General features: G+C 45.1%; 1 protein-coding gene across 1 annotated transcript in view; it reads left to right on the top strand.

Moving 5' to 3' along the window:
• LOC112556578 (atrial natriuretic peptide receptor 1-like) overlaps positions 1-23,279 on the top strand; it is a 143,643-nt gene that overhangs the window by 109,843 nt on the left and 10,521 nt on the right. The window contains 15 exon segments of the mRNA XM_025225719.1: positions 14-209; positions 475-610; positions 6,030-6,121; positions 6,691-6,829; positions 7,639-7,723; positions 8,099-8,157; positions 8,160-8,224; positions 8,498-8,596; positions 9,255-9,332; positions 11,126-11,230; positions 11,537-11,608; positions 11,803-11,971; positions 12,338-12,397; positions 12,400-12,492; positions 13,868-14,039. Coding sequence (XP_025081504.1) covers positions 14-209; positions 475-610; positions 6,030-6,121; positions 6,691-6,829; positions 7,639-7,723; positions 8,099-8,157; positions 8,160-8,224; positions 8,498-8,596; positions 9,255-9,332; positions 11,126-11,230; positions 11,537-11,608; positions 11,803-11,971; positions 12,338-12,397; positions 12,400-12,492; positions 13,868-14,039 — 1,620 coding nt within the window.

The following is a 23,279-nucleotide window of genomic DNA, read 5'->3' as shown; positions in this document are numbered from 1 at the left end:
TGCATGTTTGTAGCAAGAACGACAGTCAGCAGCCGTGGTACAGGGAGCACGACACCCCGGAGCGCAATGCCAAGGCCCGCAAGGCCTTCGAGGCGCTGATGACCGTCACCCTGCGGAAGCCCACGTCAGCTGAGTACCGCCGCTTCTCGGAGGAGGTCAAGCACAGGGCGGCCATCATGTACCCCAACTTTACATACGGGGAGGAAGAGGTGCATCTTTATCTAACTACGTACCTTGGACATTTGCTGGGTTTATTATTATTATTATTTTGGCTTGCTGTTGGATTGTTCTGTGTGTGTGTGTGGGGGGGGGGGTTCCTTCTCTCTCAATTTTTTTAATTTTGTAAACATTTTTATTATTAATGCTTAACATTAGTGCATGTAAAAAACTCATAAAAAATGTTACTAGCCCTCGTCCTGTCGTAGTCCTTATATCTAAGCTTGTAAGACGATGTTCTAACTACTGTTTTCGCAGGTAAACAGCTTTGTCGGCGCCTTTCATGACGCGGTGTTGCTGTACGCTTTGGCGCTCAATGAAACGCTGGCGGCCAACGGTTCTGTTTCTGACGGGGCTGCCATCACTAAACGCATGTGGAACCGGACGTTTGAAGGTAAAACCTACAGCATCTACCCTCCTCGCGCATACAAGCATGTAGCATCCATTATGCCATACATATTTGTAGACGACACAGGGTGGACAGAAGGACAGAGACATATTTTCTTATGTTCCTTTCAGTTTTGATCTTTTGGCGTTATTCGTTCCTTGTGTTAGTCGGTGGGAGAGCACTTCAACACCCAGCTGACAAGACCCTCCACTTACAGCTGTTTTGGGTGAAAGTAAGCCGGTCCTACATTAAAAAAGCAGTCTACTCCTTCAGGTTAGTAGCCCAGCGCTTCCTCAGGCCACCCGGCTGCAGATACTCTTTAAATAGAAAAGATTGAGCTTAGGACGTCGTCAAACCTCTACTGCAGCGGTTCTCAACCTGTGGGGCGCGACCCCCTTGGGGGTCGCGACGTGCCTACAAGGGGGTCGCGAAGGTGGTCCTTTTTTAAAAGTTTCTTATACTGGTATTAGTGAAATTAGCTTAGATTGTGTAACCGAGTGGTGAGAGGGCGATCAAACTCCAAATCTCTTCTCCCTATTCGAGTACACTGTCTCGGCTAGCAGTGACTTCTCACTTCCAAAACTCAAAACACAATCCCCCTCTCAACAATTAAGCCTCCAATCTCCCTCCTCTCGCCTTTTGCCCTCTCTCTCCCCCAGTCTCTCATCGCTGACTCCCCTCTCCTCTACAGTCACACCTCTCTAACGTCCATGACGTGCTCAAGGTCCCTGACAGAAGGCCATGACCAGACAGTGCGGAAAACGACCTATGGCTGCTGCTAATGGCAGGACATACATGTATTTGAGAAGCTGAACGTTTCTCCGCAAGGAAAGACACCACCATATTACAAACAACTGACAAGATGAATGCTTTCGTCCGAAAAAATTTCGTTGTGGACGCAAAAGATACGCCAAGAAAATATTTTTGATATGTTTCCATGCTTGTGTAAGTGCAAGGCTGACAACTTGAATCTTGATCATGTGAAGAAGGTAATTATTGCCCATCTAACGGACTGCAAGAAGGTTTCAGCATTACTTCGCTGAAATTGATGTGACTAAATACGATTGGATTCGTCATCCATTTCTGGCTGATCCTAGCACAAGCGGGTTGTCCACGGAAGAAGAAGAGCAGCTCATCGACCTTTCGAGTGACTCCCTGAAATGGTCTTCCACACAACACCAGTGCCAACATTCTGGATTAGCATCAACGCTCTCCTTTCTGAGAAAGCAATGAAAGTTCTGCCGCCATTTTCAACTTCGTGAGTGTGTGTGAGCAAGGATTTTCAGCATTGGCAGCACTGAAGTCTCAATACAGAAATCGTGTGGACGCAGAGGCTGAGCTGCGAATAGCAGTGGGTACGAACATCGCACACAGGTTCGCTTCTTTATGCAACAGCAAGCAGGCTCAACCTTCTCATTAATCAAAGTGAGTGTCCAATAAAATAATATTTATTAGCAACGCAGATTTTGCTTTAGTAAAATTTCATTAACAGTTATACTTCTTGCAGATACGAACTTTGTTCTTCCGTTGTTGAATTGCATTGATTTCCTAGACTCGGCGTTCGAGGTTAGCTAAGGCTCCCCCCCCGTGCTCTTCCACCGACCTAGCTGGCTAACGGGGTCGCGGACGTACCGGTGTTCGTCAGGGGGGTCGTCACAAGTAAAAGGTTGAGAACCGCTGCTCTACTGAGTAAAGAAAAAGATAAGAAATAAAACAATCGCTTACTTACAGTGTCCTTTTAAATACAGGCAGGTCTGATGCAGGGTGCCCTGTCGAGTGAGGTCATTGCACCCACCCGGCGCCTGCGCACTTTCAATTTCCTAAATTTCTAAGCACTGAGATCATTGGTCGGATGCTCGTGCTACACGGCGTCGAACATGGGGAAAACGAGGAAGAACTGAGCGAAGCCTGGCGCGACAGAAAAATGTTTTTTTAGTCACGAGTTAGGATCAGTTTGTTCTCATTTGCAAAATAGAAAACCGGCGTGTAGCTGTGCTTGAGATACGATTGTAAATAATTCGTCTGAAACTCAAATTTTGAGTGAAAAGGATTCTGAACATCGTGATGTGTTATTTTAACACAAGCTGCCATTTCCGTTGCCCGTTCGTTAAGTGCAGAGCAATATTCCCGTGTCGCTAGTGTTGGGAGGTTGCCCTGAGATATCTTAGCTAATTACCATGCACCTCGTGAACGTACCTTTGCTTAGTCACCAGATGGCGCTTTCAATAAGAGAAGGAATTTTTAATGCCCTTAGACTGAGGTACCAAAAGATTTCTTCAGCAGCCTGACCTCATCCACCGGGATTGCACCATCGTGGTTGAAGATATCTAGCTGGCGACCGAGGACCAGTCAGTGGCGGAGCCTGGAGATCGATGACTGCATTACCGCTAGTCGGTCATGAGGGTAGTCTTGTGAAGTCCTTTTTGCTAGACAGACAACTCTTCCTGATTCCCCTTGTCGGCGCTTCCGGCGACTCTGTCTTGCTGCAGCGTACCGGAAGTCGAGTTAATTGTGTCGCGGAGTCTACGGTGGACCTTAGTGAGGTCTCAAGGGAGGTAACTAGAGAGGGGTGTGTATGACGGACATCAGTAAGTCATCAAGATAATAGCTCACTGCAGCTCTACTTTCATAAAGCCAGGATATAAATTTCGCTGAGATAGATGTCAATTTGTTAAACATATTGCACGTTCACGTCCTCTTTCTAGTGCATTTCAAAGTTAATAGAACACGACAGCAGCAATGATGAGGAGAGTTGCTTTTATATAATATATAGATTCAATGAGGAAGGAGGGAGAAAGGTTGAACTTGCTATGCTAATGAATACAGCTACTCTTGTCGATTAATGTGCTAGTTTACATCAGGTCACCCAGCCGACATACAAATCTTCATCCAACATACAGCTGGAAAAAGCAGGGAGTTCAGTATTAGTGCATTTCTTGACGGTCTGGATGAACGTGTCCTGATGACGAGGGTCTTAGAGAAAAAAAATTATGTATCTTTTTAACCCTAACCCCATGTTACACACACGCTATATCTACCTCTAAATGCTGTGTCTACTTCTGTATACGCAATATTAACTACTCTTTATGCCCTTATATACTCTTCATCGAAATCATATGTTAAAATAAATATATACACTTTTACTTCACTAAATATTACCTTGTTAAAGAAAACCAGTAAATATAAAATTGGTAGATGTAGACAGGTATATACCTACATATATACTAAGTATTGAGGATAAGTCACTGTGTCGTGGTACTAATCTCTCAGCTGTCTAGTGAGAGAGGCGTCAGTCTACGAGGTCTACCCTTTGACCCAGAGCCTGATGTATTTGATACCGCGTTCTGCTAACAAGTCTGCAAAAATCTTATAAAGACCGGTTCCAGAAACAAGGTGAAGAAGTCTGCTACACACTCTTGCAGGTGTTTATTGAATAAAAGTCTGGAAACACAGATGTAGCTGTGATGCTATCTTTGGAACAACTTTCATGAAAGGTGGAGGGGGAGTAGTTCACTGGTCGTCAGGAAAGATTCACAGCTTTTTAAAGTCTGTGTGTCGAAAGTTCTAATAAAAATTCATTATTACCATCCTTCCTGAACAGGTTTTCGAGACCATAACACAAATACACACCTGCCGGCATAAATGCATATTTCTGTAGACATATTTATCATGTAAATAATTGCCTTCTTTTCTGTAAAAGCGAATAATTTCGCTTGAGTGGATCTAGCTGCTTAGATAGAAAACACTGTCATGAGACACACCTTTGAATAGCCAGATTCTCTCATCGATTAGAGATGATCGGAAAAGGGTAAGGAAGTTGCAAAGTATCTGCATTTTCATCTAACCCATAATTTTCTGGGTTAAATAAGATGCCTGCAGCTGTGCGATGCTTGCATTGAGTTCACACTATGTCCTTACTTTAAAACTGTTAGTTCATGGTTCCCGAGAACAGAATATTTTCTCTCGCTATTAATGGAAACTTCCTTTGCCGAGAGAGGAGAGGCCCGAGTTTTGTGTGTTACAGTTCAGCCTGTCGTGAAGATCTCCAGTGGAGGAGATAAGGAAGGCGCTCGGCACGTGCAGTCACGCACAGGTCACGACGGTCGGGGGCGCTGCATTATCTTTGCTCGTGAGGCCCGACTGTTTTGCTTGCCACCGGAGCGTGACCAGAGTGCTGATAAGCTTTATCCTGGCTGAAGGGCAGGCACCAAGCCACCCATCCTGCCATCGCAAGTTCTGGAAGAAATCAATTGTCCGTCATGAAACTAATTTCATCAGCAAATATTATGATTGGTCACACAGCACGATTGCTTTATTTATCACCAATAAATTTGATTGAAGTAAAATATCAACATTCCGGTAAGAATAACTCCCCCTCTCCCCACGCATTCTTTATTACAGTGAGTAATGCAACTGTTATACAAATGAGTATTGCTCCCTCCAGGAGCCTAGAGTTCATTCACAGATTGCATGATGTAAGTGAAGACCTTCTGTGTCTTATGTTTGTTACTAAAATGGCGAATGGACATGATGTTGTGATGACAAGCAGCTGGAGATACTGTCCACCATTGTGTTTGTGTCAGCTGTGTTAGTTACATACGTCCTGAGTGCTTCTTGTTATCATCTATCGCCGTCGTTATTGTCACACTTCAGTTGCTTTACTCAACACGAACAATAAAACTGTTAATATAAACAGATGAGCTGACAAGATATTAAGACGAAAATTTAAACTTTTTATTTGATAAGTACGATTTGTTTTATGTCTAAATTGCTTAAATTGCTTACTTCTAAATTTGAATCTGTGAAAGAACTGCAATTACTATTCTGTGAAATACTGTTTCTGAATCGTAACATATATTTGCAATAAATTTATTTGACTTGCTTTGCTATATCTTCTCTAAACTTCTAATCATGCTCATACTTTCTGTATGTCTTTCTTTGTCTTTAAATATTCTGAGCATGCATTTAATTTTCCTAAATATCAGCTCTACATTATCAGGTTTGATAAACAATTATCAGACACATCACCACTCGGTATAAAAACGTGTCAAAACATATCTGTTTGAGTGAGATTGCTGGCAGTACCTTTTCGTCTGGTGCCTCAAAAATGTGAATAACAAGTCCACGAGAAGTCATTCACACACACACACACACACACACACACACACACACACACACACACACACACACACACACACACACACACACACACACACAGACATACAGCACAACACAACAACAACACACACACAGACACAACAAACACACCGACACAATACAATACACACACTCATACACACAAACTGTGTTATTGCCGTAATTGTGTTCTCGTCGCCGAAAGGACATTGGAAAACGGTATTTCAAGTTTTTGTGGAAATTTAATATTTGTTGCATACAGCTGACAGCATTACACATTTCCTTGCAGGCATCACGGGAAACGTCAGCATAGATGCCAACGGGGACAGAAATGCCGATTACTCGCTGCTGGATCTCAATCCACAGACAGGAAAGTTTGAGGTGAGATCCCGATTACTTGCTCCTGGATCAATCCACAGACAGGAAAGGTTGAGGTAACATGTTCAGGACCAAACAATTTTGACAAGAATGTGTGAGCTGCATAAAAAGAATATTAGGAAAATAATGTCCTCCAATATTGCATGGAAGCTTTGACCTTTCGTACGATTGAAATTTCGAACTCAGTTCTGTATATCGAGTCAGAATTTAATTCTGATTGCAGATATTTAAAAAGTCACAGATATTTGTGCTTCAAACGGCTTTACCAATGTGCATTTATTCCTGTTCAAACCTAAAAAAGCTTTTGTTCCTTTGACTCGAAATTGAATGAAAGGACCTCTGGCGAATGAGTTTATAAAACGGTCACTGGTGGTTCTGTGAAATCACCAAATAAAACATGTCTAAGACTGACAGAAGTTTTTGTCTCTGCACAAAAGACATGTCGCCAGAGTTTATAGTCAGCATGGATCCCACTAGGTTTTAACGACAGAAATAGCAGTTACACGCAGATGTGTGTTTATGTAGTTATTTATGTTTACTGTTGCAATTTCACGTGATTTTTCTCCGTAAAGGTCGTGGCAAATTATTATGGCAACAAGAAACGGTACGAGGCTGTGCCGGGCAAGTCCATTCACTGGGCTGGAGGGAGAACAGGCCCACCACCCGACACCCCCGTGTGTGGCTTCGATGGGTCGAAATGTCCGCCAGAAGGTAAGCCACACTCGCCCTGCTAGTTGAACTCAACTTACTGTTATATTAACAGAGAGAAACAGTTATTTTTATCCTTTTTCTTAAATTTGTTGTAGCTTTCCGTGTCTTTTCTTTCAAAGCTCTGTTTCTTGGCTGCTTTAAATACCCGATGTTGATCATGTGAAGAGCGTTATGCAAACAGACCCTATGAGACGCTTTTAAAACCAGTTTCAATTTCGTCATGTAGAAAAATAATAACTGTATATTTATAAATATTTTAACACTACCTTTTCTTAGCAGTGTTATATGCTAAATCTGTCTTTACACACAAGCTTAACTGCCAAGTGTCCCGTACTCGGGTTACAAGCCTATCGACTCCTTGCTAGACCACGAGGCACCCGCTGTCCTCAACTCAAAGGCGTTATGATCTCGACAACATGCATTTGCACTCAACATGCGTTTGCGCGTGAAATGTTGCTAGTGGTGTAAATAAAACATTTGGATGTAGCGATCATTAGGCAAACACACACATGCATGCGCGCGCGCACACGCACACATACTCACGTGCGCGAGCGCGCCGACATATATAATTATATACAGCATTTTACTTATTTTAAAAGTGCGCCGAGGTCTAAACTTATTTTGCTTTGCAATGCCCCAAAATAGCGGTACCAGTAGGTAGACACGTACTGTTAAGCAGTCTCCGATGTAAGTAGCGGGGTGTTCTCGGGGTCAGTGGGGTCAGCACCGTATGATGTGACCAGCTGTACTTGTCTTTTTTTTCTGCGTGGTGTAATCACGTGACCAGCTGTTGCTGTATTTTCTCGCAGAGCCGTTCCCTGAGTATGGCATTGTTATCATCGTCCTGGGCTCCATTCTCATCATCGTTATCGTCGCGGTCTTCTTCATTTACAGGTGAGTTTGAGACTGTTTTGTGCGACCTAGATGTAAAGTACGTGTGTACTTTGTCAGACATATTCAGCGTACTTCAGCTTAGAAAAAATTTGACATTTTATGTATGTGCGGCTATGTATGTATTCGCGTCCGTATGTGTGGATGTATTTATGCTATTTTTATAGTTTTAGCCTCCATATGTATGGTATGTCTTTGTGTGTGAGGTTGTGTGTGGAAATTGAGACGGAATTACACCTACCTTCCTTCAATCCCGACCTAAGTGGATATATCGGGGTAAATTGCCAGCTAGTTGTGTTAGTGATTTGACTTCACTCACCTCCTTAGATAGGTATTTTGTGTCTGGTGGCTGACATAGTGTTTGACGTCACGTGACAGGCACATCAAGCTGGAGGCCGAACTGGCTGAGATGAACTGGCGGGTCAAGTGGGAGGACATCCTTTTGGGTCTCCGGAGAAGAACAAGAAGCTGGAGAGGCAGGGCAGCAAGCTGAGTCTCGTGAGGGTGAGAGTCACGTGGTCTATAAGACGTGTGAGAGTGAGAGTCACGTGATATGTAGTACATGTGAGGGTGAGAGTCATGTGGTCTGTGGTACACACGCATCTTTCTTGTCTCTTTGCTTCTCTTATCTCCTTGTTTTCTTTCTTCACTCTTTTCTTCTTACTTTACGCCTTATCTGGTTTTTTTTTAAAACTTATTCTTCACCTGTTTCTCGTTTATTCTCTCTGCATGACTTTCATTCCTGTCTTTATAACAATTGCTATATTGTGTTTGTAGAGAAATTCCTACGCCAGCTCTGCATCTGGAGACACAATTGCCTTCCACCTGAGTGATGCTGGAAACAGACAGCTCTTCACTAAAACGGGTTACTACAAGGTCAGAAATTCTTTTTCCGTTTGACTTTATGACGATGCTACTTCTATTTCTTTTTCCTGTCGCTTATCATCTTCATCTTGGAGCAAAAACTGTTGTTACTAGAATTGAAAACTTTCAGATTCAGTGTCAAAATTTTGCAATGTCTTGGATTATCACTGCCTAAATGATTCGATCCATGCCAGGATTGCCTTTCAAACATTCATCTGGAAACAAAAATACGTTACAACATATCCCTCTTGGTAAACGCTTTTTCTGTCTACAAGTATTTTCGCTGCTTTAGGAATTTAGGTGCAGAGAGAACTAGAACTTTTTTGTTGCAGGTGAAGAAAGAAGCAAAAAGTTTATTTCAGCTAAAGTTACACTTAAGTGGTCTTCCCCGGCGCCCTCCCTGCTGTATCTCTCGTTCAGTGACCCGAGTCTGTGACACCTTCTATCGTCAGCGTTATCGTCACAAGAGAAAGTCTGATGGCATGGACAACTGATAATCGCAGTCATTCCATCAACGAGAGTCTTTCTCTCTCTCTTCTCCTCCCTCCTTCCAGGCGGCTCTAGCTTCACACACACACACTCTTCGTCTCTCTTTCTCTCTCACTGGCACGCCCGCCCACGCACACAGGGATGCTGGCAAAGGTCTGTAATGACCGTCTCTCTGTTGCAGGGAGCAATTATAGCTATCAAGAGCATTGCCCGCAGCAGCATCACTGTGAGCAAGCCGCTGCTGCTAGAGATCAAAAGGGTAAGTAACCAGATGCCCTAATACCTTCTTCTTTCCTCCTCTTCATCCTTAGTTCATGCGTATGTACGTGCGCACGCACGTAAAAGATCGGACAAACAAACGAACGCAAGGACGGACAGATAAGATCACAGACTGCACAAACCAAGTGAGAGCAAAAATAAATCAACGAGAGAGACAGTATGGAGAATAAGAACGGAAAAGGTTCATTTGTACGACTTGATTTATTATCGTGTCGAGCAGAACATGGCCACTCAAGTTATTGGCCACGTGCATGTGAGGGACACACACACCACCTGACCTGTCACACGACGCACGCAATGCTAGTCGATCTTTATTTCGTGCTACTGATTGGCGCAGTCTTGTGCTATAATTAATTAATTATCCGTGACTTTGGGTATGACAGAGATAAAACTGAACACTCTCTGAGTTACTTGATGAGTGCTCCTCCCTCAACACAACCTTCAAAGTCTATGTCACGTGGGTTCAAAGACAAACTAATAATAAATCTCATTGGCATGTGAGCGTTTGTAGTCAGTATTCAGTGGTAGTTCCAAAGACAACACTATGTAACTATGTAAATATGAATGAAGATCGGAGCGACAGAATTGAGGTTTAATGAAGGATGAGGAGACAGGAGGGATGAGGGGAAAACAGCATCACGACCATGCCGAGTTCTTCCTCGCGATCATTTCGTGTGACCACTAATCTCATCAGCGCGTGCGACAGTCGCACACTGCCTGTCACACCAGCAAGGAGTCGCACACTGCCTGTCACACCACCAGCAAGGAGTCGCACACTGCCTGTCACACCAGCAAGGAGTCGCACACTGCCTGTCACACCACCAGCAAGGAGTCACACACTGCCTGTCACACCAGCAAGGAGTCGCACACTGCCTGTCACACCACCAGCAAGGACACCAACACTTCAATTACGAGAGCAGTCCTGTCGTGTGACGGCTTGAAAGCAGCTGTGGGATGCTGGCAGGTTTATGTCGTTGCCGCGGGCGCTGGTGGTGGTATTTGGGGCTCGGTTGTGGTCGTCTGAGGGGAGGGATGGAATGGTATGCACAGCCCATTGTCTGCTCGCCTTAGCTCTGTTCTCGGTAATCCTGCAATTTCAAGATGCTTGACTGTAGTGTAAGCCGCCCTGCAAGGCTCGAGACTGAGAGTCTAGTCTGTTCGTGAACGGAAATTTCACATGTGTGTGTGTGTGATTATGTAAAAAAATGTTTTCTACGTATTTCTGTTCACAAAAATTAGATTTTGTTAAAAGATACAAAATACGTTATTAAAATACTAGCTGGAAATAAACCAACAAAGTATAATAGAAAGCGGACAAAAGATAAAAATTAAAGCTTAAATATATTAGAGCTGGCTAGACAATCATTAGCAGAAAATTATAATAAATTATCGTGCTTGGTTTACAAGCCTTTATAGTTTTTTTATTCGTGTACATTTTAAAGAATATCTGAGTAACGATGCAGTGCTCTTTTGAGCAGTCCTGGTTTCTGTTCTATGTCAAAGATAATTAAGTTCTGCCTACTTTGACAGTACATAACCCATTTCTGGAGATAAGTCAGTATGTCGGTCACAGAGTGTTATGTAACACAAATAATTTTGTAGCTAATACAGATTAATACTCTGGGTGGATTAATCTGGAACTATTTCCTTCAGTGCTAACCATTTTAACTTGGTTCCCACCTGTTTTACGGTAGTAGCGACTCACAGAAAACCTGCTGTTGTAGTATGAAGGAAACAATAAATCTGATAATCAATCTTTTTTTGTTTACACAGATGAAGGATTTGCAAAATGACCACATCGTCCGATTTATTGGAGCTTGCATCGACTATCCCAATCAATGCATTCTTACTGAGTACTGTCCTAAAGGCAGCCTCCAGGTATTTTCTGACTTTACTGTTTTGCTGCTGTTAATATTTTGGGCAGCAAGAGAGTAGTTCTTCATCTTCCCAGCAAAATATTTCATTGCATGTAGACTGATCTGCTTTCTCGGAAGTAAGCATTTTCTGATGCATTTATTTAATGATGACAGAATACATAATTATTACACATAGTTATTTGTTTGGTGAACAAACTGCTGGGTATGTAAGAGACTAGTAAATTGATAGTCAGATGGGTTCTTACTGGATAATCAGGTGATAATATATCACACATATTATTTATATATAGTGTTGACTTCTTGACAGGACGTGTTAGAAAACGATCAAATCAAGCTGGACTGGATGTTTCGCTACTCCATTATGCAGGATATTGTGAGGGTAAGTTTAAATTTTCATTGAGGATGTAAATGTCTGACAGCTGAGTGTTCATGCACCTCTATGCACGAGAAGATAATCTCGCACATCAGGTGTGTACGGCAGAATGCACTCCCCCAGCGAATCAGTCTTAGCTTTTCTACTATTCATCCTCACGAGACAATGCGTTATTGTTATCATTATATGTCTGTTGACAGGGAATGGCCTATCTCAATGGTACAGACATCCGTTCCCATGGCAACTTGAAATCGACGAACTGTGTCGTCGATTCTCGTTTTGTCGTCAAGATTACAGACTTCGGCCTTCATTACTTCCGCTCCAACTGTGACGCTGTGGAGGAGGAGAATGCATACCGGAACTTCCACAGTGAGTGTAGCATGTCCTCCACCATCAACAACGGTCATCATTGCTCTCATTAGTCATTACCATGACGTTCGCAGGCTTTGGGCACGTCCTGACCGTCTCTCAGCTGCCAATCTTTTTCCTACAGGGCACGCATAGCTTAATGGTTGTAGATAAATTGCTAAGCACTCTTAAAACTTCAAAAAAAAAAATGTCTAATTTTATGTTAATGATCTCATTTTTTTGAACTTGGGTTTGGGTGGTGGAGACAGCAGTACTGCTAGACTTCTCTCCATTATCAATAAACTGAAATTTCCCATATATATGTGATGTTAGTCGTAAGCACATTTTGTTTCTTTGAATTGCTTCTACTGGTTGTCTTGACTGCAGGTCAGTTGTGGACGGCCCCCGAGCTACTACGTATGCACAGCCGGCCGCTAGAGGGCACGCTTAAGGTGATGTCTACAGCTTCGCCATCATTTGCCAGGAAATCGTCTACAGAAATGGCGTCTTCCATCTCCTTGATCTTGACCTCACACCCGAGGGTGAGCCATTCATTCAATCCAGATATCGTGTTTTAGTGAGTGTGCGCCTGTCAAAGTCTGCATTTGACGGACAGGTAAGCAGAGTCAGGTAAGGCCACGACGTCTTGGCGCTGACCTGTTCTACTAATGAGCAAACATCTCAGCGAGGTTACCGACAATCAAAACTTGACCTCAGCCGAGCGTTTCCTCTGTTCAGTCATTCTACCAAACTAAAATCATACATCTAAACCATATCACAAACCTAACCCTACCGCAGACGCCATCCCCAAGCTCAAATACTAGTGTGCACACCTGCTGAGTTTTTACATTTAAAAAAATATATATATGAAAGCACTCAAACGCACGCACACAAAGTACAAATCAAAACGTGAATAATAAAGGAAAAAAAGTATCCGAAAGAAAAATCGAACCGAGAACCTTTCGTGTTATGCACTACGCATTAGCAGCTTATGAAGTCACCAGCTTATCTGTTGAAGGGTACACGGACTTTTCGCCGACGGACGTTTCGCCGCCGGACGTTTCGGAGCCGGACGTTTTGCCGATCGGACGTTTCGCCACCGGACGTTTCGGAGTCGGACGTTTCGCCGCCGGACGTTTCGGCGCGGGGCACTTCATTTCGGCATTTCACGTGGGACCTTTAGCCGAAGTCAAGTGTGTGACGCCCCTTAGCTGACACATTTCTCTCGCCATTGTATCAATGTATCAGTGAACTCTCTCTCACTATCCCTCCTCATGTCAACCGTTAGCTCACACATTTCTCTCGCCATTGTATCAATGTTTTTTCTCAAAGCTGTTGCGCATAATCTGTGACAATCAAAGTGAACTGTCTGTGAAGTCTGTGTGTAAAATTTGTTTGAAATAAAGAATTATTGTGTAATCTAGTAGTTACTTTCATTCTTTGAGAAGTAAGTAAGCTCTCTCTCTCTCTCTGACATAATGCGGCAAAACGTCCGACTCCGAAACGTCCAGCGGCGAAACGTCCAGTCGACAAAACGTCCAGCTCCGAAACGTCCGGCGGTGAAACGTCCGTCGGCAAAACGTCCGCACACGTGTTGAAGTACAAGTACTACATTTTGATAAAAGGACAAACTAAACGACAGTATTTGAATGTGTGCCTAGGCGTCATGGGAAAAAATAATATTATGATTATTAAATATCACCAGCACTGATGATGTTCAAGGGATGTAACCTGTTTGGGAGTGTGTGCTCTCACCTCCCCCTTCCATACAGCTCTTTCTCTCGTTTTCAATCTCTTCACAGCAGTGTTTAAAATTTGTGCTACGCACTGTTCTTACTGTTGTGGTTATCAATTTGTGACCTTGCTGCATAATTTGAGCCTAATGAGTTTTAACTCGATGTCATGTTTTGTGATCAGAGATTTACCTGAAAGTGAAGAACGGGGTGCGGCCCTACTTCCGGCCCACGCTGGAGGAGTACGACTGTCCTTGTGACGAACTCGCTGATGTGATACGACGATGCTGGGCGGAGGACCCATCAGACCGACCTGACTTTACTCAGCTGAAGTCAATCATTCGGAAACTGAATAGGTGAGCATGCGTGACCTGTTGTGGTAGTGTAATGACACTTCGAGACGATGTACCCGTTCCCAGGGCCGCCGAGAGCCAGCCCGGGCCCCGGGACAGACGACCTCTCCGGGCCCCTTGTACTTGTAATCGTAAATTATTTTCCCAGTATATAATGTATGTTTACAATTCGAATCTCAATATCTACACTTCATTCAGTAACGAAATATAGACTGCAAACAGTAGGACAAGTGCACTAGGATCTACATCACTACTTGAACATAAAGTTGTTTACATGCGAGTGGTTAGTAAATGAGGACAAATGATGTTAAAGGATCAGACTTGTAGCACCCGCTCCACAGACACCCCCCCCCCCTTTAGTAAGGACTGTTACGTCAGCAGCGATGTCAAAACCTCGACAGATTAGAAACACACGGGTAGATGTATCACAACGCCTTTTGTTATAAGTGCTGCGCTTTTGTACTAAACTCACTGACGTGCAAGGAAATGTTCTCTATGTAAGTGATTTATACTTCTACATGGAAAGAGGAAGAACCGAAGAAGTAAATGCCTAACAAGTCTTCATCGAGTGTCGTTAATAACCTCATTAAAAAAGTGTTTGCTGCGACGAAACAGAGAACACATCAGTTTATCATTGTTATCAACTTACATAACAAACACGCAGCACCTATCGAAAGTCCATTCCTATATTATTCCTTTAGCAAAACCGCACGCGCGCGCGCGCACACATACACACACAATAACTACACACACGCATGCTGTTACACGTAACACATATCTGAACTGAACTGTCGCTTCAGACTCTTTAAAGCAGAAATTTTGAATTCATCCAACTTTTTACGAAGCATAAACTCGGTCGACTTCAACCGCCATCAGTCACTAGCCGTTAAAATACCTGCTGAGGTTTAGAAGACAAAGCAACTGTTTTAAAGACTAGTTAGCTAGTAAGTGTTAATACTTTTAATATTTAAGGAGATTAGAAGGTTTTGTAAAAATGACAGAAAATAGAAATGTTTAGCATATTTTAGCTGAATCGTAATAGTTCATAGAACAAAGTTATACAGTACTAATATTGTCATTTTACCTGCTGACTAAAAACTTTATGAGCTTTTCTCACAAACTTCATTATTGTCAGTCAATTTGAGACGCTAGTCCACTCTCATTGACACTGATGTTCCTGCCTTGTCAAATGCTATTTGCCAATAAACTCGATTACTATACTGTATGGTAGTGTGCGACATCGCAGTTAGTGGGGATGGAACATAGCACGCACACAGGGAGGGTGGAGGCTGGCGATGTGGGGGTCGGGTGGTCGCTGGCCGGGTGACAGCCACGTGACAAAGGGAAGGTGTGAGGGGGTCGACTACGACAGGATGCAGGTGCGCGGATGTGGATGGATACGCCTAATCAACCATCCAAACAAAGTTATGCAGAGGGCAACCAGAATCACGAGGTCAGAAGAGTTGGAGGACTTACGGATACATGTATCACCATCTTCAGTGTACCCTGCGCAGCAAACATTCTTCCTGCGATAGCGAGCTCGTGACCACTTTGTACGTTGACCTCAGCTCTGTTCTGTAAAGCAGCAAAATGTTTGTTTAACTCGAGATACGTTGCATACGAAAAAATAGAAAGACAAGACAAAAATGGCGTATCATACGACTACTTCTAAGATGTTAATCTTTTCCTATTCCTTTGGCTAAGGAGCATACACATATTTTAGTTACCGAAGTCTTACAAAACAAGTGCGAGCATGACAACTGTGAAATTATAGGTCACGAATCACATACGCATACACAAACGCATACACTCACATTCACACTTACCACCTTCCTATATGTACCGGCCCTCACTCAGACCAGGCCCTCCCTTTTTCGTATACTTTGAAGGAAACGAGGTACCCCTAAGCTCTAATGCCAAAGCGAAGAAGTGATGAAATCAAATTTTTTTCTCAATCAGTTTTGGACAGACCCTCCTCTCTGCACCAGACCCTCCCATCGACCTGGAACTTTTTTGTTAAAAAAGTTTTGCACCAGGCCCTCCCTTTGCACCAGACCCTCCATCGAATTGGAACTTTTTTTTTAGTCTTCCCAGCGACCCCCTAATGCCAAAGGCGAAGAAACTGAATGAATCAAAATTTTTTTGTTTTGCACCAGACCTCCCTGTGCACAGACCTCCCTCTCTGCACCAGACCCTCCCCATCGACCTTGAACTTTTGTTAAAAAAAAGTTTGCACTAGGCCCTCCCCGGGTTTGTTTGCTAGTTTTGGCACATTTTTTTTGTTTTTTTTTTGGTTTTTTTTAAAATGGTTAGGGTTAGAGTGTTGTGCATTCACATTAATTCACGAAACTGGCTGCGTTCTTCATCGACGTGCGAGTCGAGTGATCCCACCGCCTAAAGTTGTTTCATTTCTTTAATCTGCTTTGGCAACGATATTTGAAAGGTTTCAACAAAATGCGAAATGAATGAAAAAAATTGTAAAGCTAGGGAACAGCCACGCGAGAATGTGCCTCTCTTTACACTTTCGCCGATGCCACCCCGAGGTGAGAAGTCGGGGCGTTACTGAGAGCCTGACTCGGCAAAGCTTCCCTCAATCGGTTTGATAGACTTTTTTTCAGACTCTCGACGCGGAGGCCAGCTTACCCCTCACTAAACCGTTCACTCGGTAGTAGTGACAGGCGGTGTGTAGAAAGGGCATCGACGTAATTACTGGAATTCCTTCGTTGATAAGAAGAATTTCAAGCCCCCAATCCCTATCACGAAGGACGTTCAAGGGGTTCGCACTCACTGGTCACATCCACCTTGATTCCTTCTAAAGGCAGCCAGACCTGTTATTGCTCAATCTCTTGTGGCTAAACGCCACTTCTCCCTCTAAGAAGTTAGCACCGATGCGTGAAGAATCGGTGAACTATTTAACAGGCTAGAGTCTCGCGCCACCACCCACCGAATCAAGAAAAAGATATCAATCTGTCAATCCTTACAGTGTGCGGACTGGGTGTGTTTTACCGTGTTGAATCAAATTAAGCCGCAGGCTCCACTCCTGGTGGTGACCTTCCGTCAATTCCTTTTAAGTTTCAGCTTTGCAACCATACTTCCCCGGGAACCGAAAAGTTTGGTTTCAGAGTCGAATGAAGCGACACTTGCACAACGCTAGTTGGCATCGTTTAATGTCAGAACAATGACAGTTTTAATCGTCTTCGAACCCTGACTAGTTCTTTGACTAATGAAAATATGCTTGGCAAGTGCTTTCGCAGTTGTTCGTCTTGCGAAGACGACCCTGCGAAGAGCCGCGGCCGCTCAGGCTTCGCGCAGTGACCGTCGCGAGACGGACCGCACGACCATGCCTGAGATGCAACTACGAGCTTTTTAAGCGCACAACGACTTTAATATACGCTATTTGGAGCTGAAATTACCACGGCTGCTGGCACCAGACTTGCCCTCCAATAGATTCCTCGTTAAAGGTTTTAAAGTGTACTCATTCTAAATTGCGGAGCTTCAAAAGAAGATCCGTATTGAAAATATTTTCGTCACTTCCTCCCTAGCCGGGAGTGGGTAAGTGCGCGCCTGGTGCCTTCCTTGGATGTGGTATCCGTTTCTCATGCTCCCTCTCAAATCACACCCTGATACCCCGTTACCTGTTGTCAACAATGGTAGGTCTATCACGTACCATCGACAGTTGATAAGGCAGACATTTGAAAGATGCCTCGCGGCTCGAGGCCATGTGATCGCACAAAGTTATCCAGAGTCAACAAAAAGGGACGGGGCCGAAGACCCCGACTGATTTTGAACTAATAAAAAGCGCTTTTCCGGCTTTGACGGGTCGGAGTTGGTTTGCATGTATTAGCTCTAGAATTGCCACAGTTTATCCAAGTAGAAATGGATCATCTAAGGAACCTCGACTGATTTCATGAGCCATTCGCGGTTTCACCGTACGAGGCATGGCTTAATCTTTGAGAGAACAATCATATGACTACTGGTAGGATCAACCAGAAATGCTGTTAGGTGTACCTGTAACCGACTCCCACGAAGCAGTCGCCGCTGGAGCGCGGGTCCTGCGTTCGCGGGTGCTTTTCGCTCTTGCAACCGAATCATCGGTTCAAATTTTTCAACGTGCGGAGCGTTCAACCGATCGACACGGGTGCGCTTCTTTCACTCGAGACACAGTCAAGCGTTATTCGTTACGCCGACGCGGCTGCCGCCGAAAGGAGCACGACTAACCCCTCTCTCTGCTCACCAAAAAAAAAAAAAGCCTGAGCGTGGGAAACGCGACAGCGAAAGCCGCGCGAATCGCCAGGAAGCCAACACGTACCAGACCTTCTTCGGTCCGCTTCGAAAACCGGCTCGCGTAGGACGGGACGCAGACAACGATCGCTTCGACCGAGGGCGTCGCACGCCGAGCAAGCACTCATTGCCAACGATAAAAGCACAACTGGGTGAGCACTGCAATGGCTAATGGTAACCTTTCTCCCATTTGCCATCTTCACTTTCTAGCGCCTTTCGGCACATTGCTCCATATATATAGTGCCAACTTATCTCTTCCCTGCCTTGTGCCACGCCTCCCTTGCACCAGACCCTCCCACCAGACCCTCCCGCACCAGACCCTGCCAACAGTGACCGAAAGACCCTCCGCACAGACCCTCCTCTCGAATGTACATTTTCCCAAGTTTTGCAGAAAACATATTACAGACCCTCCGCTTTGCAAACCAAGACCACCCTCCGCTCGAACGAACATTTTACAAGTTTGGCAACCAGCGCCTCCCGCACCAGACCTCTCCTGTTCGGTAAACTTGAAGGAACGAGGTTTTCCCTAAGCTTCCAGTACCAAATGAAGTTACTCCGCGCCGTGCGAATGAGAAACGTGTTTTCAATGTGTTGCACCAGACCATCCGCACAGACCTTGCACCAGAACCTCCGCTTCGAACGAACATTTCTTTTTTCAAGTTTTGCACCAGGCCCCGCACTGCTTGAGACCCTCCGCGACCGACCAACAAAAGTATTGGCACCAGCGCACCAGACCCTTATCGATACGTTATCCGACCTGCGGCTCGAAAAGGAGCACGGACGAACCCCTCTCCTGCTCACCAGCCCTCCACGCCTTAGCCGTGGAAGAACCACGCGCACGAAAGCCGCGAATCGCCACGTTTGGCACGCCACCCGTACCAGACCTCTTCGGTCGCGCTTCGAAAACCGCGCTTTCGCAGCAGGACGGACGCAGACAACGATCGCTTTCGACCGAGGGCGTCGCACGCCGAGCGAGCGCTCATTTGCCGATGCAAAATCCAAAACTGGGTGAGCACTACATGGCTAATAGTAAACCTTTCTCTATTGCCGTGTTACTTTCTTGCGCCTTTCGGCATTTTACGCTGCTCCCATATATAGCGCCGATTTTGCCCCCCTCTGCCTTGACGCGACGCTCCCATTGCACCAGGCCCTCCGCACCAGACCCTCCGCACCAGACCCTCCGCACATGCCCTCCGCACCAGGCCCCTCGCACCTGACCCTCCTCTCGAACGTACATTTTCCGTTTTGCCAGACCAGACCCCCCTCACAGACCCTCCTCTCGAACGCAACCATTTTACAAGTTTGGCACCAGGCCTCGCACCAGACCCCTCCGCGAGACACAGTCAAGCGTTATTCCATGCGCACGACGCGCTGGCCGAAAGGAGCACGACAAACTCTCTGCTCAACCAGCCCCCGCTGAGCCGTGGAAACGCGACAAGCGAAAAGCCCTGCGAATCGCCACCAGCCAACCTGTACCAGACCTTCTTCGGTCCGCTTCGAAACGTCGGCCAGATGACGGGACGCAAAGACAACGATCGCTTTCGACCGAGGGCGTCGCACGCCGGGCGGCGATCATTTGCAGATGAAAAAATACAAAACGGGTGAGCATTTCAATATATAGAAACCTTTAATAGCCACGGTCCCTTTCGCGCACTTTTCGGGACGCCTGCTCCATGTATATAGCGCCGACCTTAACCATACCTGCCTTGTGCCACGCCTCCCATTGCACCAGGCCCTCGCGGGTAGGCCCTGACCCTCCTTAGGCGCACCAGGCCCTCCGGGCACCTGACCGCTCCCTAGCGCACCAGACCTCCGGGCACCTGACCCTCCTAGGCACCAGGCCCTCCGGGCACCTGACCTAACTCTACGGCCCAGACCCTCCTATGGAACTGAAACTTCCAAGATGATGGTGAATTCTCATTTGGTACGGTTATCGGGCTGGGTATTGGTTGTGATCGGTTTTTTTGTCGTGTACAGAGACACAACGTTTGTTGGCGGGTTCAATGCGATCAACCGGCGAAAAGGAGAAAGCGTTGCTGCTATGGACAACATTTCTTCAATTTTTCCCCCTATTACTTTCCTTTTTTAAAAACCAGACCCTCACGCACCAGAACCCTCCTCTTCGCACCAGACCCTCTTGCACCAACCCTCCTGTTGCAACCAGACCTCCCATAGTCCATTTTAGTATACTTGAAGAATCGAGGTACCCTAAATTTCTAATACCAAAGCGAAGTTAATGACGAGTAAAGTTTTTTTCAAAGTCTTTGACCAGACCCTCCTATTCTGCACCAGACCCTCCATCGAACTGGAATATTTTCAAAAGTTTTGCACAGGCCCTCCCCCTGGGTTTTTTTGAAGAAAAAAAAAAGAAAAAAGCGAAGCAGTAAAGAGAGATGAAAGTGGTGTGCTGCTTTACCTGTGCACCCGGTAGCTGCATCACCACCTTCCCCCCTTTGTACTGAGGAGGGGGACTCGAGCCCATCGTCGGAGATGCGTCCGTCTGCGAATGCGGACAATCTCCTGGTCCAAGGCTGAGTCTCAATAGATCGCATGTGAGGTGGCTGCTCTACTAAGTACGACACCCCGACCGAGAACTAGGTCGTCTACGAATGATTTGGCATCTCCACGTCGCATGGGGTGAAAATCGTCCTGGTCCCGCCGCGCACCTGCTCGGCCGCGAGCGCTGATGACCCCTTCCTGTGCTTCACGCACGCCGCGGCTGTGACACCGCGGCGTGTTATACGCAGCGGCACTGAAAGTATCGTTACATATTCGGGCGGGATTCTGACTTAGAGGCGTTCAGTCATAATCCTCAGATGGTAGCCTCGCACCATTGACTTATCAGCCAAGCACATAAACCTTTCGGGACGCCTGCCTCCCCATGTATATAGCGCCAACCCTAACCATCCCTGCCTTGTGCCACGCCCCCCTCCAAATTTCTAACCGGGCGCGAGCCGTTCAGGCCTCCCTAGGCACCAGACCCTCCCGAATCCCCTTCAGCCGTTGCGGTGTACAGCGCTGCCGAGAGACCGTTGTGAGTCTTTTCCGATTTTTTGCCCATCGTTTGAGAAAAGACACTAGGCCTACAGCAAGCGATGCTCGTTAACAACCTTCCATTTGAATGCCCTGGGAAATTATTATCCATTTTATTTCTATTGATGTTTTGGTCAAAACAAGACTTGCATGACCATGAGAAATTAGAGAGAGGATAAAATATGTTACTTTTTGTTTCATTTTTTTCTCCACTTGTATTGCTTTATTTGCTTCAGTGCTGAAAGAAAGTGCACATCAAGATGGTGAACATGGTGGCTTAGAAGATTTTTTCCAATGATCAGCGAAACAACCCATTTGACTGGACTAAACAGAGATGGAAAAATGCAAGACTGGGATGAGCACGACTTCCTCGATTTTTCAAAACTGACACCCATTGCTCTATTGATGACAGACAGGTGTATGTTGAAGATGACGTGTTTAATTAAGATGAGGCTGAAACTTACACAGTACTTGTCTCATACATTTCATATCGCAAGTCTGTTACATGCCACCAACCATACTTCTTAACAGGACGCGTTATGTTAGCTACGGTGCACACGTCCATGTCAGCAATGCGTATGTTCAGGTCCACAGTCACATGTCACATGCGTTCTGTTGAGGTCTCCAGACCGTCACATGTCACATGCGTTATGTTAAGGACCGACGTCACATTGTACACGCGTTTATGTTACAGGACCTCACACGTCACATGTACATGCGTTATGGTACAGGTCCCAACGTCACATGTCATCACGCGTTATGTTACAGGTCCCACACGTCACAAGCTGCACGCGTTATGTTACAGGTCGCACACGTCACCCAGGCCACACGTCATATACTCACACGTGTTGTTTTTTGCTCACGCTGCATCTCCTACATTGCGGAGGAAAATGCCAACACCCGCGTTGGGATTGATACGTGTTAGTGCAGACTTCGTGTGGGGCGCGTGCTGAGTCAGAACAGTTTTGTACATCAGGTAGCTGTGAGAGTTTAGAAAACAGTTACACACAAATACTTAGACACAACTCACGTGCTGTGTGCGCCAGGTATTCGGTGGGAGTTTAAAGAAGCCGTTACACAGAACAACGACTGGGACATCTAATCTAAAAAAATGTTATTTCCCACGAAGGCACATTTCACAAAAATACATTTGCTTTATTATATTACAGTTTGACTATCATGCACTCGACTAAACCTTTAGGCCTAGGGCAACGGCCGTGAGATATGTATGTGTAACCTTGACATAAACTGTGTATTAAAAATATCAAGAAAAATATTTCAGAGCGAGTACAATGAAAGGAGGCAAGAAATCTGATTTTTTTTTTTAAATATCAAATTTATCAGAATTGACAAGAGCTTTCATTAGGCCACGTTGCGTTTGAAATGCTGACAATAAAACACATCTGGATACTTACGACTCCTGTACAGTGCACTCAGTAAGTCACATTGCCTGAGGTCACACCCTTGCACCACGTGGACAATAAGAAAACGACAGAAAATCCCCAATGGAGCAGGACACTTCAGCTTACGTGTTCATTTTCTGACCCTGCAATAATACTGTACTTTATTTCGTCTTCCTGTAACCAGTAATATATTCCTTGGATGATAGATTATCCTATTATCTACCTTGATGGGTGTTAGTTCCTTTGTGCACTATTCTACAGTAGCTGCATGGAGAAAGAGACTGCTCATGTGAATGACACTGAAGACGATGTACACTAGATTTTACTTCCAAGAAGTACAGTATTCCATGGAGAGCCAACTGTCAGCCTGTTATTTTTAGACTGTAAGCAGGGCGCGAGAGCCAGCCCGGGCCCGGGACAGGACCTCTCCGGGCCCCTTGTACTTGTAATCGTAAATTCATTTTCCCAGTACTATAATGTATGTTTACAATTCGAATCTCAATATCTACACTCAAACTCAACTTCT

This window comes from Pomacea canaliculata, linkage group LG2, assembly GCF_003073045.1.
Source record: "Pomacea canaliculata isolate SZHN2017 linkage group LG2, ASM307304v1, whole genome shotgun sequence".
NCBI classification, from domain to species: Eukaryota; Metazoa; Mollusca; class Gastropoda; order Architaenioglossa; family Ampullariidae; genus Pomacea; species Pomacea canaliculata.
Note: the sequence above shows the minus strand (reverse complement) of the source record. Positions and strands in the feature narration are given on the sequence as shown.